The following is a 20,579-nucleotide window of genomic DNA, read 5'->3' as shown; positions in this document are numbered from 1 at the left end:
TTGCTGAAAAATTAAATTAAATCAAAGAATTTTAATTCCCGATTATCTTACATTTGTAACCTTGAAACTATGTATAATTTTTTTGAAGAAATTTGTTTTCAATTATTAATGTCTTATAAAAGATCATTTATTTTTTCATGAAAATCAGCTCTCGTTAATCACAGTTATTGTACAATTAGCAAAAATTCAAAAATATTGTTATTCAGTTGTAGATTAAAGAGTACACATTGCTGCTACACTTTCGGGAGACAAATTAATTGTAAATGTCTATGGTTTGAACAAATTTTAAACTCCTATGTTTGCAGCACTGCCATTACCGGAATTTCCTTTACGCACATCAGTCATTTTGACGTTATTTGCTGGCATTTCTCTCTTGTAGAAACATGGCATCGGGTAAGAACTTCAGTAATCTTTTTTTTGTATTATTCTAAGTTCTCCTAGTAATTATCTAATAACAATTTTTGAATTAAAAGCTAGTCAGTATTTAATTAATTTGGTTATTGTATTGGCAGTAACAAAATATACATAATCGAACCTCACTTTATCCTCATGTTTAAAATACTTTTACAGGAAAAAAGGGGAAGAAAACCAAAGGAAAAACTTTGGCTCTAACTGATTTTTTGCAAGAAACTACAGGATCGATTTCTGTACAACCCATTCGTAAATCAAATCTCAATTGGGCAGATGAAGTAGAAGATTACGGTAAGGTACTTCTGTTCTACCAATTTATTTATTTTTATGTCTGCGTTTGTATATATGCATAATTTAGTAACCTTAAAAGTTAGTATTTTTAAGTACGTAAATAGTGATGACTCTTATCATTTAGTAGACATGTAAAAAGAGTTATGTGCTATTGGCATTTTTCATGATGTTTTTACTGTTTTAATTTCAATTTTTGATTGAATATTTCTATATATACCAAACAAATATTTTTGAATTGTTAGAAATTGTGATACCATTTAGGTATTGATTTTTTATCATTTATTATTAGGTTAAAAGATTTCCCATTTAAAAAGCAAATGCAATGCTCATATAGTTTAGTGGTTAGTGAAAACTAATTAAGAGTGATAATAAAAAATGTCACCACAAGAAGAGGATATAAAGTATTATACCCTCTCAAATCTTTATTAAGGTGTAACATTCCAAAAAGACAATATAGAATAATCTAGGGGTTAATCATTTGCCCAAGAGTTATAGCTGTGGATACTAGACATTCAATAACCACCTTTGTGTGAATATGAATAAATAACTGAATATTAATTCTTCTGTATTTAGTTATCCATTTTCCATGTGCTCTACTAAGGCTATAAATACAATAAAACTATCTCCATTTAGTGCAAACATATTAACATTGCATCATTACTAAAAAAGGTAATAGGAAATAACAAATTATTGGTAAGAAAAGTTCTATATGTTAATACAAACTATTCATATATTGAAAAAAATTTTATACAAAAATGGAAGCTTTTTGTATTATATAATAATTACACATCATCACACAAGAATTGTTATTTATGTTTAATCACATAGTTTTTTTATATTGTTTGTTCAGAAACTACTTTAGTATAGTTTACACATTTTGTCCATATGTTAGGTGTTATCAGTTCAAAAGCTTCATCTCGCAATTACTAACTTATCACTGACATTTTTCTACTGAATGGGTTTTGAATTTAGTAGAATTTAGAATTAGCCCAAATTTGTGGCATTACATTAAGATGAAGTTTCAATTAGCCTCAAAAAAATTAAAACCAAAGTCTTTATCTGGTCCCGATGGGTTACCAGTCTTTCTATTATGAGACTGTACGTCTGTTCTTACAAAACCATTGTTACCTTTTTAATCTCGCTAAATTATGGTAAATTTCCGGTGATATGGAAAACTGGACAAATTTGTCCCATTCTTCAAAAAGATAAGGTTGTTATTGACAACTATTGGCCCATCACAAATATTTCCAAATTTTCTTACAAAGTTGTTTTCCACTATGTGAAACTATCCATATGTAACTGAACAGCATGGTTTTTATCCTGGTTGATCTATGTTCTCGGATTTAGTGTGCCTAGTGCAGTATACAGCAGCACAATTAGATAGCAATAGTCAGGTTGATGTCATCTATACAAATTTTTTGATTGCTTGGATCATGGCATTCTTCTGACTAAGCTATCCAACATTGGTTTAACGGAGTCATTTACGAACTTTATTATGTTATACCTCGTGGATAGACAACTTACAGTTACTTACCAAGGTTTTAACTCCATAGAAATTAATGCGTCTACTGGAGTGCCCCAGGGCTCAGTACTTGGCCCAATATTATTAATATTTATAAATGACATTGTCTCTAGGCAGTTTACCAAAGTTGAAACTGTATCTTTACTTTTCAATGCATTTGTTTTTCCAAAATTAGAATATGCTACTCTTATATGGGGCCCAAGCTACAAAACTCATCAAAAAAATAAATAATATTTACAGAAAGAATGTTAAATATAAATAGTTCAGTTCTGACTATATTTATCCACCACAAGAAATTCCTCAGAATACTCTGTTTAATGGTTTAACATGAATAATCTAGCGAATAGATGTATATGCTGTTATTTGATATTCATTCACAAAATTGTGACGAATAAAATACTGTCCAGAATTACTAGGTCGTTTAAGAATACATACTCGCCGAGTTGCCAACCGGTCCCACTCTATTCCATTTTCCAGTTGCTAAAACTGATGTTCTCAAATTTGCTCCTTTATATCGAATGAATCACTGTCAAATGTAAAACTCTCTGGATATTTTTTTTGCAGCATATTTCTAACATAAAACAGAAAATTTTCACTTTCTCAATATTCGTATTTGGCAGAGATATCATGGAATTCTAGAACTGCTTACTTTTTTGTATTTTCATGTGTGATATTTACACTTCATCTAAATGTACCATTATTTATTTATTCTTCACAACTTTGTTTCAATTGTTAACTCATGTAATACTTTCCCACCTTTTAATTGGCCCTTGTGCTATAGAGTTGTGTGAATAAATAAAAAGATTACAATTGTTACCACATCAAGCCATGTCTATATATTCTCTTATTTATCTATAATATAAATATTTGTCTTTCTTATTATCTTTGCTGTTTGTAATAATTTTGGGCTAGTCATCTATCATTATAATTAATGTGGAGGGAGAGTATATTCATAAGCTGTTTTTTTAATTCAAGTGTTTTGTTTGTCCACTTTATGAATATTATATCCACTGTTGATAATTTTGAACATGAGACTTGCTTCTAATATTTTCATTATAACAAAACCTCATTTTCCTTTGAAAATTTTTCGCCAAAGAAAATTAGTACTCTTTGTGAACCATGTATTGAGAAGTCCTATTTTTTTAGTAAAGTACAATATACTGCATGTAATGTCCTTGATCTTTAGTTCATATTTTTATGTTACTTGTAATTTTCCCAAAAAACTAATTACTAGTACTACTCCTGTAAGTTTAATACAAGCTCTTGTAATTCAAGCATTTTTCATACATGACCTAAAAGTGAAAATATTGTCAAGTTTACTTACAATATTAAACACAATATTTCTGTTACATAAATAATTCATAGACAATTTTTAAAAAAACTGATTTTATAGAATATATATGCAGTAAAAACGATTTGATTGTTCAAAATGACAATTTAAAGTTTTTTAAAAATGTTAGAAGAGATTAAAATAAATCAATATAATCTAATGATCTACATTATGAGATCATAATAAAGCATCCCAAAGAACATATTTCAATTATATGTATAATTATAAATTGTGGGTTTTTGATTTTATATTCTGTGCAACTTTCCCTATAACTGTTTATGTTTGCGTTAATAGTTTGATAATAATGTTCTCTTAATTTCTTTATTCACTTTTAATAATCATAATTGCCTCAGATTATCAGTCTCAGTGTCTTTTTTTAAATTATAGGCCAAGTCTTCAGTTACTTTTTTCTAAAAATCGTTTCTTGCAACTATTGTTCTGGTGCATCAATCCCTAGCTCTTTTATTTGTATTGCCCTTTCATTAATAATTTTCACTTTCATATTTGGTTGCAGCTGATCCAATCTGGCTGATACCAACCTTTAGTTGTACAATGAACATTTTTTATCTCTTAAGGGTAATTAGATTTCAACATCGACAGTTTAGGTAGCTCACCCAGAATTTATAGAAATTACACATTTATTAACAGAGTTCAACATTTAGAAATATAATTGCAATATTTTTTCCATAGTGGAATGTGCTTCCATCAATTAAGTCAAGACTCCCACTCAAATAAAAAATGTTATTATCATGAAGAATGATAATTATTTTATTGCTAAGGAATTAAATAATCTTATTCTTTTGAAAGTGTTTAATTGTAGTATTAATCGTACATTATGATGAAATGACTCATTACAAAAGGAAATATTGGTCTGCGGTAATCCTGCATCTGGCGCATACACACAGAGTACTAGTTACTAATTATTGCTATGGGAAGGTCTGAGAAAGGTAATTACCCTCTAGCAGGGGGCTTGTGGCAACACAAGACAAGGGTACCAGAAATATGTTGACAACGAGTTAAAGCCTAGGATTGCTGATAGCATAGGTGCCACTCCGCGTCAATTGAAAACTCTTGTATCTGGCATTTTGAGTACAATCTGCAGGCTGGAAAAATCAATTTGTTTCCAGAACTCAATTCAGACTAATCTGTCGCAGATCATTTATTTCTTTTTGTTGAGCAATTACTGATCTAATGGTTTTACTATTATTGTCAAATCTGTAAGGAACATTGAAATCCTAGTTTTTATTTCTTCTATTTTTAAGATGATGTGAGAAAACCTGTCAATGTAGTATTACCCACTGCTCCCAAGGCTTCTAGAGATTATGATGATATTAGTGATAAGGTTCCTACAGAGCCACCGTTTTGTGCTTACCTTTCCAATTTGCCTTATGATGTAGACGAAGAAGAAATTACAGCATTTTTCAGTAATATGAGGGTAAATCATTATGTTTTTTTCCACAAATATTAATATAGTGTTTGTAAATTGTTGCTGTCTTTTGCAAAACAAATATGGACTATTCAACAAAGAGATATTTTCATTTTAGGTAGCAAATATGCGAATACCCAAAGATGACAGAGGAGGTGAATCAAAATCTAAGGGATATGGATACATAGAATTTGAAGATAGAGAAAGTCTATTAGATGCCCTTGTTATGCGAGACACTGTGAGTAATATTTGAGGGTGAAACTATAAATCAATCTCATTTTATTATCACAACTTTATTTTTTAAAGAAAGCGTTTGTATTTGACTAAAGCATGGAAACGAATTTTATCTGCATTACTTCTCTTATTAGTAAAAGTGATTACTTCAGTCATATTTGATTTGTTCTACAGACTCTCAAAAGTAGAAGAATGCGGATAGAAGTTGCCTCAAATATGGAAAATGACAGGCGGAGAGGTGGTCGTATGGATATGAATCGTGATAGACAGACAGATCGTAGTGATTCATTTCCAGATTGGCGATCTGGACCGAGAACATCGGAAATGGACGATCGTCGTTCTGGATATAATAGGGACAGAGATGGAGGAGGTGGTGGTTTCACCAGGGAAGGAATGCGCGATAGAGATGATAAAAGTTTTACGCGAGAAGGAATGAGAGACCGAGAAAGCAATAGAGATTATGGACGGGATAGGGAGAGTAACAGAGATTCATATAGAAGGGATAATGATGACAGGTCAGGTGGTTGGAGAGATGGTGATAGACAGAATAATGATAGAGGTACTCGATGTTATTTTTGTAGTGCTTTTTATTTTGATCATTTTGATGAATGGAATTCAATCATATAAAAAGAGTACTAAAATTAATGAGTTTGGAGATGTTTGGCAGCTATAAGCTAATCTCATACCAATTTAATTGGGTTGAAATCTAGAAACTGAAGGACAAGTTAAGGTTTCAAATCATAACTTTTTTCACTTTCACTGTATATTTATGATTTTGTTAATATTTTCTTCAAACAGGAATAACTGTGAAATGAAAGAAATAGCGGCTATTTTTAATAATTTGGACGAAAATGCTTAATAAAATATGTTTTCAATATTTCATTTACTCCTATCTGGATTTATGTCAGTCATTCGACAGTTTCTCAGCTTAAGTGTTTGTTTGTTTTTTGTTATATTTTAGCTGTTTTTGATCACAGATGGTATGTTTTTAAAATTTTGTTCTATAGGTTTAAATCGTGATCGAGCAATGTACCGTGATACAGACAGAGGGTCAGGCGGTAGGTATGACGATAGAGATGAAAGAAGAGGATATGGTGGAAGAAGGTTCGACGATCGAGATAAAGGATTTACGCGTAGAGATGATCGAGATTCAGAGCTGCAATCTTGTAAGTTATGTTATTTTTTTAATAATCTTCTGACACTTTGCGAATTTTCTTTTTTCAAGTCTTTTATTTTTTTCATTTAGCTACATACAGGGTGTTTCTAAATTCACGCGACAAAATTCAGGAGGTGGTTGCTCATATGAATTTAAGATATGTCTTTCCTATAACAAAATTTCCTCAGTACACTCCTCTCACAGATATCACCCTTAAAAGGTGGTGAGTTCTTTTTTTTTCTATTTCAATAATGCTAAAACTTGAAATTCTGTAATTTTCATCGACTCGCACAGGACTAACTACAGGTATTTTTTCGATATTCCCGTTACCCATACTTTATTTCGTATCCAACTTTCAAGATGAAGTATCATGAAATAAAATTATAAGTTGGAATCTTTGTTTTATTTAAAAATATTTGTTTTTCTCGCCTCAGACTAAAAAAACACCATAATTTATAATTTTTTGATAAATTAAGTGAAAAACAAACAGTAAAGATGTAAAATGTAATACGATTCATAATAAATGCTGGAAATAACCACCTCTAGCCAAAATAAATGAACGTAGCCTACGTGTCATGGATTACCTCTTAAGGGTACTGAACACACTACACCAACACTCATCATTACACTGTCTAACCCGCATTTCGATAACCAAGTCAATACACGTTCATATTTTGAATAAGCTATGTGATCTTTCAACCGGACAATAACTGATTTCTGCCCAATATACTTCAATCACAACCGCCACAGCTAATTTCATATATACCACTCTTTTCCAAATTTGGTATTTTATCCTTAGGATTATCCAACAATTGTTTTTATGTATTGTTGGATATATAAACAAATTTATGACCCACTCTGTTGAATATTCCTTGCAATCCTTTTGTATAAATGGGATTGAAAGGTACCAGAGCAAATTTTTCTTGTTTTTCATTTTGAATTTGGAAAAAAGTGGTTTCACATAGAGATTTCTTGAACCTATAAAGGTTAACTAACCTATTCACATTTTTATTATAACCGTTGAGTACAACCAAATCCCCAATAAAGATCTTTATCTTGTATCTCTCGATGTTGAATGGAAAGTAAATTAAACGGGGTACCAGGAAATGGAGACTGATTATCTTATGTTAACAATGAAAAAAATCAGCCTGGATGTATCTGCACTTAGAGGTGTTTTTCCTAAATACATACGTAGCTAATTCATTATCTATACCAATTGACAGAAAATAATATTTTTTATCAAATCTGCTACAAGAATTAATTTTTATGCTTGTCTATTCAAAGAAAATTTCTTCTCAAGGAATAAAATGATTGAATAAATAAAAATGAGAAAGTTGATAATAATATTTGGAAATGACATTGAACATTCAATTTTGCAAATGCAAAGACTGAGAGTCTGGTAGTTAAAAGGCGTTTATAGACAGACAAAAAAATGTAATAGGGCCTAACCAAAGAGAATGGAGTGGTAAATAAATACAAATTTTAATTGTTGTAGCTGAGCCACGTGAACGACCAAAGCTGGTGTTAACACCGCGTACTAAACCAGTAGAAAATGTACCTGTAAATAAAGAAACAGTGCCTTCAGCTTCAATATTTGGCAGTGCAAAACCTGTAGATACAAGCCAGAGAGAAAGAGAAATAGAAGAAAAATTAGCAAGAGAAGCTGATAAACCACGAGAGAATAGTAAGGACAGAGAGAAAGAAAAAAAATTGGAAGATACCGAAAGAAAAAATGTAAGTAAGGTTTTGAGGATTTTTTTTTATAAAATTTGAATATAGAAATTAAATGAAGTAGTTTCTGAACTTATAGTATAATTTAGTAAAAAATTGATATATCAAACATGCAATTGAAGTGTATCTTAAATTGTGTTAATGTTATTTCATAAGCATGGAAGCATTGATTAACTTATTAACTAAACTAGAATTTGCAAATTGTTCTTCAATTGAAAGCGAGAATTTTCTGTAAAAATTCACTACACTTTTCATACATTGGAGATAACAATTCAAAGCTTAGTTAACTGGAACTACAGATAGTTCCATATTCCCCTAAAATATCAGGAAAAAAAATGTGTGGAAAATTTTTAAGTAAATTAATTTTACACATAAAAACTTCCAAAGTAGTGAGACGAAATATTGAAATTATTTGCTTTCCATATAAGTTGAAAGCAGTTAAGACAATTTTGAGGGGAAAATAATATATATGGTATAGCCAAAGTTTGGTTAAAGGATGAATAATATATGACAAGGATAAAACATAATTAGGAGCTTCCTGTCATATAATTGAATTTGTGAGAAAAGGCAAGGCACATTTTTAAATTGAAAACTTTATAAAGAAATAGGTATTGAAATGAAATGAGAAAATAAATGTAGCTCTACAATGTTATTTTTTTGGATCCCAATGAGCAGATATAAATTTAACATTTAAACATCCATTTTAACAATTATGTTCATTTCTGTAGTAATATTATTTACAGATTGACAAAGAAAGAAATATAGCGCCACGTAAGGTAGAAGATAGTCCTCATAGAGAAAGGAATACTAAGGATGGACCTCCAATGAAGAACTGTAAGTTTCAATTATTCAATTTCTCCATTTCAAGCCTTGAAATGTGGAATGGGTTAACATATTTCTTCAACATTTTCAGTTGACGACAGAAAATTGCCCAATAGAAACGATCAAAGATCACCAGATAAATCTGAAAATAAGCACAAACAGGATAAGGCTGACAAACCTAAATGGGAGGAAAAGAGGTGAGATTATCTTCAAACAATAATAAGCTTTTAGAACAATTTAATGTATTCTTCATATTACACGGGGATTTATCAAAGTCAAAACAACTTCACTAATAATTATAGCTTATTGCAGTATTCGGAAATATTTTATGGTAAATACAAATATCAGTATCAAAATAATAAATCTTTATTTTAATAGGAAGGAATAATTTGATGTACAAGCTTCCAATTATTTTTTTGTTAAATTTTTCATTTTCATCTGATACTTAATACATTTTCACAATTTAACCAACAATAGTTATTCTGTTTTCCCCTATCAATAAAAAACAAAATATTAGGATATTTTTCACCCTTTTTTTATTCGCAGAGAGAGACATGATAAAGAAATGCCAAAATTGACTGAACCGGAACCTCCAAATTTCACCGCCAATAATAAGTTCGCTTATCTGCCGACAGATTCCGATTAACAATATGTGATTAAAAAAAAGTGGTGTACATATTCAATAAACATTCTTTGAGAATGGAATTTTTAAAGCAAAATGGATGGAATTTGTAAAGCAACGTGGAAAGATTTCACATATTTATTGTTTTAGTCATAGAATATATTTTTTGTTAATTACAAGACAGTTTGTATGTGTAATTTTTTGTTGAAAGTTTTATTGTAATTTGTGTATAATAAATTACATATTTATTTCTATCTTTGTGTATTTTTTACCCACTTATTATTAAATTAGATATCAACAAGAAGCAAGTTCAGTGGATTTGCAGCAATGTGCTGAAGTGCAAATTTTTTATATAGGGGTGTTAACAGAATATGCTGAAAAAATTTTTCTATAAATACTAATGTAATAAAAATAATACAGATAATAAAATATGAAATACTTAATTTTGTGTACAGAACTAAATTGGTAATATTTTTCTTGATAAAATTATAAAAACCAATTTTTTGTAGCAAAACAATATAATATAGCTAAATCAAGAAAACATCGGACAGCAGTGATTAATAAGTATTATTAAGATCGAGCCAGCAGACGTTACATTATACAACAGTCTTGGATGAAAATAATAAAGCATTAACTATCGATAAAGGTCAAAGTCCGACTGTTTGACTGGACGGAAACTTTGCGTAGAAGTGTTCTGAGTGGTGGTTACAATGTAATACGTCGAGTGTAACAAGCCTGGACTGCATAATAGGATTACTTGCGTCATATAACCGACTGCAATCAGAGAAATCAATCACGTCGTCGTATTAATCGAGTTCTTTCGATTATGTGTGGAATACAGAACATGTTGATCAGAAAAGTGGCTATAAAAAGAAAGTTTGGCAAAACACGATCCATCTTTATTCAAAACTGATTAAATAATACTCTTACGCCGCCATAAAATTTCCCAACAGAGTTGGCATTGAAATGTTGTTTTGGGATCACAGATCGGTAGAAATTTATTGAAGAATCATGGAGAGTGTGACTGATAAGGGAAAAGAGAGGGTTACGGCGTCTTTGAGACGAATAAACAAATAATATAAAATTTCAAATGAAGACATAAAACGTCAAAGAAGAAGAGTGGGATTTACTTTTACGAGAGTTGAAATATATTGAAGAAATGAGGGAAATAAAATAATAGGCAAATTAAATAAGAATAGAACATCAAGAATATACAGGAGTTGAAAAAAAACGAGAGAAGAGAACAAAATTTTAAAACTCGAACAAGAGAATGAAATAAGAAAACACGAATTAAAAAAAAAAGATTTTTTGGAAATTAGAGACACTTTAAAAAACTAGGAAAGGCGAATAGAGAAAATAATATAATAAAAAGGTATTGTTTTACAGCGATCGACAAATTTGTGAAACAATACTGACAACTAGAGGTCAATACTAAAAAGACTCATAGAGTGAAGGTAAAACTTGTCTGGTGGAATTGAGTGCACATGAAAATGTAGCCATTAAGAGAAACAAACATAAGATGGTACAGATAAAGGATACTCGCACATTTAATAACCATGACTTCACTAGAAGGTAAAAAGAATTACAAATTTTTTTAAGAAATGAGAAAGAGAAGAAAAACACAGTTAATATGGGACATAGTAAATAACTATAGATGCTGAATAATGGAGATACAATAAGAAAATGGACACACTCGAAAAATCACAATAACAATAAGCAAAGGAGATGAGATATATAAAAGAAACAGCAATAAAACAAGATTAGACTAATAAAAACAAATAGAGGCAATAAATAAGAGCTTAAAGATCATGTTTACAAAAGGCAAATTGGTAAACATGGAGAAACCACTAGAACTAGCAATAGAAAAAGATTACTACTACTTTTGTGCACTACATAATTTGATTATAACTAATGGCTTTTCTGAGTAAAGATATCCTTAAGTTTACCAGAGAACAGCCCTGCAAAAATAAACTACACATTGGTGAAGAGAAAATAGAGGAATAATAAAGGATGTCAATGTTAAGCGTAGGTATAAAGTAAACAGAGACTACTTCTCACTCTATTAGAAATAATAACGCAAACAGGTACAAACTGCTACAAAACAAATAAATATAGAAGAGGCAAGAATCTAGAAGTGTGGCAGCTCTACATCAAAGGCTCTGCAAGAGACGTCTGTGAGACAATCAAATAAAACGGTAAAAAAACAGGCAGCACGTTGAACTGATAAGATAAAAAAACAAATTAAAATAAATGACAGAGAAAACAAAAATTATAAAAGAAATATCAAGAAGGATGAGTATCAAGAATTTTATATATATAGAATAAGAAGATATAGTTTTGATAGCAATATTCAATATAGACGTATGAGCTAAGCAAACTCATACCTAATCTTTTCAAATTAGTTCAAAAAAACAACTAAAGCCAGGTCACAGAGCAGTAAATACCTTAAGCCAATTGTTTGAGCAGTAATATAACCCAGCTAGTCTATCACTATCACATTGCTTGTTTACAAATTAACAATGACAAAACTATACTTATATAAAAGTACACAAACTAAAACTAATGCTGAAAATAATTATTAGGATAATTGTATAAAACACTAACAAAACAACTTTTAGAATATATATTATAAAATGATGATTAGATTTTAGGAACAAAAAATATTGAATTTCTATTATTTCATGAATTAAATTACATTTATTTAACAGATTTTAATCATGTACACATACCTAATAATTAAAATAAGAAGAAGATATCCTTTCAATCATGTGTCGAAACTGTTTTTTCTGATTCTATATCCATATCTTCATAAAATCTGGGATCACTTATCCTCAATGCTGCTCTTTTGTAGTAATAATAATAAACTGTTGACACTAAAAAAAAACTAGTTCCTATAATGTGAATTTCAAACATTGGGAAATTGTATGCCTTCTTAAAATTTTCAACTATTATTAATTATTGACAGTTCAAATCAGTAATATGGGCAAAATGAGGCTCTACAACAAAATAGTTCGACAAAAGTTGCCCAGGATTGGAATCTCCAACAGAGGAACCATGACGTGCATGACTCAACGAAGTTGAAATGTACACTCCATTTAGTAACTGAACTATCATATTTAAATGAATATTTTGTTGAATGTTATACTTACTGAATCTTTGTATGATAAATATAATCATGAATAAAGCATTCCAGGAATTTCTCTTGTTATTCCATTGCAATATCATCAACCAAACATTAACAATTGATGTAAGAATGAAATAAAGCATACACACAAGTAATGTTGTGCGGAACCTTTCATACAATAAATATATAAGCCCAATCTAAAAAATGTTCAGTCATTTATATATAAATAAATAAAATTGAAATGATGAATTTCATTCTACTATAAACTTGAATAGTGAGATTTGAAAAGCGTTTTTCACAATTTTAAAATGAATAAGTGAATCATTTTTTATTTGAGAAAAATCAACAACATAACTTTCAACTTAACAAAAGCCCATTGTAATTACAAAATAATTACTTTATTAGAAGTTTATTGAAGAGCTAGCGAAATAATTTCCCCTACATCTCTAACCTACTTATCTTTTGTTAGCTATCAGAAAACAAGGTTTTTCTATACAAAATACAATTAATTGAAATAATACACTGGTTTTGAAGATCCTTAGTGTACAATTTTTATAGATTTGATTAAAGGAAGACTTCTATTACAATAATAAACAAATATAACACAAATCAGAAAAAATATGATCAAGCTAAGTTTTAACTCAACAATATTTTGAGAGAATTAGATTTATATTTTAATGCTTCAGAAAATTGCGATTTTTTAAAAGCGAATTGAGTTTCCTAAATATTTAACCACATAGGTGTATAATATCTATTACAATCTTTTTTTCATTTATCTCTAACTCTATAGTTGAAAAAAATAATAAAAGGAAACAAAATAAATATTTCTTGATGAGGGAAAATAAAGTTTATGATTAAGAGTCATGATAAATGACAAAACAAATATATACTTTGATTATTTCATGGTATTACAGCAAAAATAATCATTTTATTGCAATTTTTGTGGGTGGAAAAAACTAGACAATTCTTGAGTTATCGTCCATTTCTGTCAACTATTTTTATGCAGTAGTGAATCAAATATAGTTAAATAACTTATTACATGACATTTTTTGAGAAAATGGCATTTTTTAGGTGCTTATTAAAAATTAAAATACATGATTGATGGTTATTTTTCATGCAATGGTGTGTAGGGGTGTTAATTTGCAGAACCCTGTGTGTATTTAGATTATACATTGATTTTTGTTTAATATTATTTTGATGAAAGCTGAACTTATATAATGACAAATAATAATGATTGGAAGGCCAATGAAAAAATTCATTCTATTAAAAACTATTTGTGATTGTTTGATGTTAGTAAGTCTACATAATCATCAGTTATAGAATTTTGGATATAATATTAAATGATGATAGATGTACCTGTATAATCATATACTTACTTGGAAGAGATATGTCGAAAAAAACGTTAGTAACAATACAGAGAGTGCTAGTATGAGACAAGCATTTTGTGTGCTAAAAGTAACATTTTATAATTAATTAGTTACAAACTTTTTAATCCATATATTGCAACTTACATGAACATTATTAGCATTTTTGCATTACTATCTCTATTGAATATTGAAAATATGTTTATAAACCAGTCAATGATTATCAATCCTATTTGAATGGATAGAATAACAATATATCTTGTTGTGTGTAATTTCATTATTATAATTATTTCTTTTCCTCCTAGTATTTCATTTTTATTTTCAATTTATTTTATTTGTGGAATCACACATATTGATTCATACACTTGACATGCGCAATTTGAGAGTCTGATTCTTCTTTTCTTCTATTAGGACCATATTTTTTTGTACTGAGTTTTTGAAATACAATTAAAACCTTTCTTCTTCTGTATAACTCTAAAACTGTTATGTAAATGTAAAAATTTTAATATTAAATAAAGTTAATTGCTGTTTACGAGAAATGTTATAATTTTATTATAAAGCAATTTGTGTAATTTGAATTTATAAAACTTTGAATATATCTTTGTTCTGGTAAAAGTCATTAAGTCCAATTTAAGCAACTTAATATATTTACACAATTCGATTTCAAATTAGCCGATCTAGAGACTGACGAAACTCACAAAGTCTTACATGTAGTTGTTTTTACATAGATGAGGTTTAAAAAACGAGGAGACTTGTAACTGTTCTGAAGGAGAAATTAAAAAAGCGGTTTAAAAAACAAAACTGTGTATTTTGTAAAAAAAGGAAACTTCAAAATATGGAGGGTAGAAAAATTGAAATAATCATTTTCTAACATTTTTTCTTTTCCTCTTAACAAAAAATTTTAAAATAATTAAATCAGAAGGTCAACTTCCCTTCAGCTTTTCGGTTAGAGTTTCAATCATTTTGTATGTAGAAACGTAATCGCTCTAAATAACCAACCTATTGATTTATTCTTTGCGGTTTATCTATGGTTGAAAATGAAACACAAGATATTCCAATATTCTATTTATTTTTGTGGTGACTAATTTTTATCAATTCTGTTTCGTTCTTTCTCACTCGATACGTTTCTTATTTATTTAGTGTTGTTAACCACTACGAAACTTATTTGCACCTACATCAATTATATGGGGTTCAAATCACAGTAATATGGTGTATTTCAATGAGTTTACAATATTTGGTAAACACAAAGTTAGGCCAACATTTCGTAAGTAAAACTAAAATTTATTCAGTGATTTTACACTACCCATATACAAACCATTGAAAGACAAAAAACAATGTCCTATAATATCAAACGATTGATTTCAAGTCACGTAAACATACTTAATAAAAAATTAATGAATCAAACATATTTGACTAATATGAGTTTCAATATAAGGGAGAACAGAAACTCAACAAACTTTCTGCACAAAGTTCAAATCAATAAAAATTCACCTTATTCTCCATAATTAAAGGTAATTTTCATATGTGATGAGGTATGTGGTGACTTGAAATTACTTCTGTTTCGAAATCTTTAGGCAGGTGTTTGAAAAAATGAGGCTTTCAACGCACCTCTCAAAAAATTGTACCTCCCTTATTATGTAGTTTCATATACCATTACTTTTGGACTTGCTACAATCTCTAGACATTAATTTAAATAATTATGGACCTGCTTGTATACATAATAATCTAATTGGACAGAAGTAGTTTAATAGTTTAATATTTTACATGTGAACCTCTTTTGACAAAAATTCAAATTCATTGACTTCTTAATTAAAATTGTCAAAACTGCAAATTGTGAAATTTAAAAAAATGAATTCTGTAACATCTGTAACACAAGGAGAAAGTGAAGAAATTGATAAAAAAGAATTTCATTTGCAAGTGTTTCAAAATGTTGCTTATTTAATACACATAAGTGAGTAAATGTTTGTTTTTTTTTTCAAGACAATATTAGCATTTTGAAATTATTTTTAAGCCCAGTGTTCCAAAGATTATTTTTAAATTGGTGCAAATTGTGTCCAAAAGAGAGAACATTTTTAAATTACCTCTCTCATTACATATTAGATCCAGATCAATTTGATTTGTATACACCCATTATAGGAGGTCTACGATATTGGAATGATGTTCAACATAGCAGCCTGTAGTTTCAGTGAGAGTCCTTTAGATTTTGAGTTCAATGCAGCAGTTGAGGAACAAATATTTAAAACAGTTATAGTGATTGATGATGTGATAAGAAATATGCTCTTGAGATCAGCACTATGCAAAGATATTCATAAATATTTAAATAATGATGATTTCATGGGCGAAGAAGAAGGATGAACGTGTGCAATTTTGGAAAAGTTTTGGAATATTTAAAGTTTAGATCCTTTTTTAAAAATTTCAGTGGAATATATTAATGAGAGTGTGAAATATGTAAATAAACAGAACATATCAATCACAATTTACTTCCATTATCACTGTTTTATAGATTTTCTGTTAAAAATGTTTATATTGGTATAGTTACTTGTAAAATCTGTAGCCAGACACTTCAAGGGCCCTAGTTGGGGAGATACGCATAGATCCCGTGATACTGACACATACGAGCCGCTGGACTCTATCCTGTCACACTCTTGTTTTTGCTTTGTCCATACAGGGCAACTACACAATGGCCCCATACGTGAGAAGGGGTTTAACCATTGAGGTATAAATCTAGTGAAAGATCTTAGGCGAAAGACCCTATGAACAACTAAAAGCCCTTCAGGGTGCAAGTGGCCTTTGTTATTTTCTTGTCCACATGCCAGAGCCGTTTTATAATCAGAGTTACTGCCACATATTTTATGGCACTAGAATATGTAATAGTCACAGCTTGACTAATGACATCAAAAGGTTCAAGCGAAAGTGTCTAATTGGCTATTCAAATGACATCGGCTTTGGTAATGTCAAGTGAGGAATGACGGGCCTATTAGAAGGCTACTATGAGCTATAAGAACTAACTTCTCCTAGGAAAAATAGTTTTAATTATCTCAATCCAAAAACAGTCCTCTGTATTCTATGGGCTGGGCTGTTAACTTCATTCTAATATTTGCTAAATTGTTGAAGAAATTATGATTTTTTTTTTAATTTCTTGGCTATAGTTTTTGGCAGTGGTTTATTAATTTTTACTAAACGCCTCACCACTTTTCCTCAACTAAGTGATAGATGGAATTCATAACATTTTTACTGAGAATTAATCAATACCGTAGTGCAACTACTTGATTTTCTCCTGCTACTTTCATCCACATCTTTTCCTATTTTTGTTGTTCATGTTTTTTTTTACTTTTTCTTATTTGATTCCTCTACTTGTTTGTTTGTAAGTGTATGAATGTGTTATTACATAAGCTGGGTTTACACTATATAGCTGGAGAGCTATATAGTGTATGGAGAGAAACCGGAGTGTTGTAGCAGCTATATAGTACAGAACGATTTTTGGTCATTGAATTTCTAAGAAAATTTTTGATTTGATTAAGCGTTCAAACACATTTGGCCTCAGAGATTTTCGTGGAAGTTGTTAATAATGCCCTGAAATCATTTCTAGATTAAATAACAGATTAAAGATAGATTAAATTCTTTATGAAGTGTGGACTAAAAGGAACATTCAGAAGTGAGTTTATCCTCGGAAAATTTATTGTTTTCCAAATAGAAAAATTATGCAATTACAAGATTTCTTTTAAATTTAATAACTTTTTTGTACAATTTAAAATAACTTCACACACCTCTAAATTTTTAAAAAATACACATACTTGCAAATTTGTAAAAGCAGTTTTAGACCCATCTAATCTATGTAAGAATGTACAAAGGAAGCAAAAAGACATTTTTTCTAATTAATACTTGAACTCCTGCAAATTGTCCACTCATCTCCACTTCTGCATTATATCTCTGTACAACTAGATTAATAGGTGAATTTTGAATTAAACGATCTATAACAGTTAAAACTGTTTGATGAAGCGCTTCTGCGTCACATCTTTCAGAAAATAAGAATTTCCAAAAAAGTTCCATTGGCTCACCATTGTGGACGTACCAAGTATGCACTGTTACAGATTTTCTGTTTTGAATTAAGGTTCCTTTGAATATTGAAAAATTTTCCAAGTTCTCACTTTGAGTTGATTCTAATTCATCCAAAATATTTAGGAGTCCAAGAAAAATGACACAATTATTCGAAGTATCACTTTCCTGACGGCCACAGAGAGCCAATATGAATGCTCCACAAAATGTGATACAAGTAATAATTTTTGATAATATATTCAACCAATAATCAGGATGTGAGTGAGCCCTAATGACACAAATACTGTGCAATTATAACAATGGCTTCTGGTGATTTCATATCATTTTATCTTCAAACTCAAGTGTTTTAGTGATGACCCCTATTCCTATCAAAGCTTCATCTTTATTAAAAAGTAAGTTGGGAAAACAATAAAATGCAACTGCAAATCCAATCTTAAGGAAATTGTCTAGTGTAGCTTTTCCCCTACTTACACCAGTTTTATCTATCATATTAGGTAATGACCTTTCATATTGTTCATAGGAATATTTACAAAATCTCTTGGTATTTATTAGGTTAGAAACAACTTCCATAGCACAAAATCACTCTATTATATTATTATTCAAATCTAGGCAGTTCGAAAAGTGAAGAAAAAAGCCTATTTACTATAATACTGCAACAAACTGAAATTGGGAGGTATGAGAATTACTCAACTAGTCGACTTTACTGAGCACATTTCGCTTGCAGTTGTTTATCAAAGTGTGTTACAATGCTACTGCAAAGTAGTAAACATCTTATTTTAGATAAGTAAGAGAGGAAAAGTTTAATTGAAATTATGAGATTATCATTTTTTATTTTCTGTATTTTTGCTCTTCTCCTCTTTTTTATATCGTTTCTGTAACTTTGACTCAATTTTTTAAATATTAGTTGCAAATTATTTCAAATTTCTGGGGTAGATCATGTAACACATCAGGGTTTTTGACCTTTCCATTTATTACTTCTTCTACCTCTACATATAGAGCCCAGTTCTATTTGGCCCATATATTTTCATTCAACCTTCATATTAACTATTATTGATCCTATTATTTCCACTTTGTTATCAATATTCTTGAGATCATCTTTACTATTGCAGGAGAAGAGCACAACCAAAATACTAGCAAGATAATTGGCAACAGTAAACCTTGAATATATCAAAAATTGTTATGGTTTTTCAGTCAAGGTGAAATAGTGATAGATATATTACATTATAAACATTATTAATAGCAAAGTATGATTAATATAAGTTAAATGAAAATATATGAATTAATGGAAGGCTGAGTGCTATAAGTGGAGAAATTATAAACAGAAGTAACAGAGCATGATAGACACCATAGTCTACACCAAAAATGTAGAGCAATATATAACTAACATAGCCATATGGAATAATGACATTGAGAAAATAAAAAAAAGGAAGACAGAATCAAACACAGAAAAGAGGTTGTTAAAAGGAAAAATACGACTTGCACCAATTGTGTATTAAATTTTGATCTTGGTTTACCTTTTTTGTCTTATGTTGTTCTCTTCTTATTTTTTTTGTATCTTCTCTTTTGTACCGTGATCCTAACTGATTTCTCAACTACTCCAAAGAGTCTAATTTTTTCAATACTATTCTATTTATAAATGCCAATTTTTTTAGGTCTTCATACAGAATATTCTGTCTACTTCAGTTGATATCTGTAAAACATCAGATTTGATACTATTTTACTATTTCGAAGGTAAATTTGCATATATTCCATACTGATATAAAATATTTCTAAATGATCTGATTAAAAAGTTATAGAGACGTTGTTACTCAAATTATTATATTTGTTATGTAAACCATAATGTAAACAATAACTGAAATTAACATAATGCCAAACATGAGTGATATTTAGATATGTCAATTGTCCAAATTTAAAAAAGAAGATTCATGGAGTAATACTTGTTTTGTAATCGTTCGACACTGATTAATAAATATTAATAAGTATCCTATCCATTATATTACATAGTTATTCTTCAATATTGTACCTATTCTTAATGTTTACTCAATTATTTTATCGTGCTTTAAAGGTACACGTAATGAAAATCTTTCACAACAGTGGATGTACATGCTACTTGTTTATCTAAATGCATAATCCAAAAACAGTTTCCATAGAAACGACAATGTTTAAAAAATAGTTCTTTACAAAAAATTTGACAGAAGTTTATTGTATTATTTGAAAGAGAAAAAAATTCCGCAAAAATGTTCAGAAACAATAACTCTTTCATCAAAATCAATCAGTTGAAATGTCTAACAACCAAGGTGAATAATGCACCATTAAACCATGCAACAGGAGTAGAAAAACCACCAAAAAATCAAGACGCAACGTCAGTAAGATACAACGTATGCAAAGAGCACGTTCTGCCGAAAAAAAAGTTTGCATTCGATAATGAAGTTATGAAAACCAACCCTGCTTCTGAAAATGAGGAAACTGAACAAGGTAAAAAGCAGCAAC

The 20,579-nt window shown here is 29.6% G+C and overlaps 2 protein-coding genes across 2 annotated transcripts; one reads left to right on the top strand and one right to left on the bottom strand.

The window, feature by feature from the left end:
• The first annotated feature begins 312 nt into the window (after positions 1-312).
• On the top strand, positions 313-9,608 carry LOC130451868 (eukaryotic translation initiation factor 4B-like). Its single transcript, XM_056791226.1, has 10 exons — positions 313-393; positions 571-702; positions 4,817-4,989; positions 5,099-5,218; positions 5,389-5,773; positions 6,222-6,380; positions 7,866-8,104; positions 8,845-8,935; positions 9,015-9,120; positions 9,470-9,608. The coding sequence occupies exons 1-10, from the start codon at positions 384-386 to the stop codon at positions 9,567-9,569; spliced, it is 1,515 nt and encodes a 504-aa protein (XP_056647204.1). The 5' UTR covers positions 313-383; the 3' UTR covers positions 9,570-9,608.
• On the bottom strand, positions 9,144-20,031 carry LOC130451825 (transmembrane protein 138). Its single transcript, XM_056791111.1, has 5 exons — positions 19,604-20,031; positions 14,181-14,513; positions 14,046-14,118; positions 12,695-12,866; positions 9,144-12,418 (listed from the first exon to the last, which is right to left on the bottom strand). Exons 2-5 carry the CDS (start codon positions 14,309-14,311, stop codon positions 12,306-12,308), a joined length of 489 nt encoding a protein of 162 aa, XP_056647089.1. The 5' UTR covers positions 14,312-14,513; positions 19,604-20,031; the 3' UTR covers positions 9,144-12,305.
• Positions 20,032-20,579: the final 548 nt, after the last annotated feature.

This window comes from Diorhabda sublineata, chromosome X (assembly GCF_026230105.1).
Source record: "Diorhabda sublineata isolate icDioSubl1.1 chromosome X, icDioSubl1.1, whole genome shotgun sequence".
In the NCBI taxonomy this organism is placed as follows: Eukaryota; Metazoa; Arthropoda; class Insecta; order Coleoptera; family Chrysomelidae; genus Diorhabda; species Diorhabda sublineata.
This window is presented reverse-complemented; position numbering and strand designations above follow the sequence as displayed.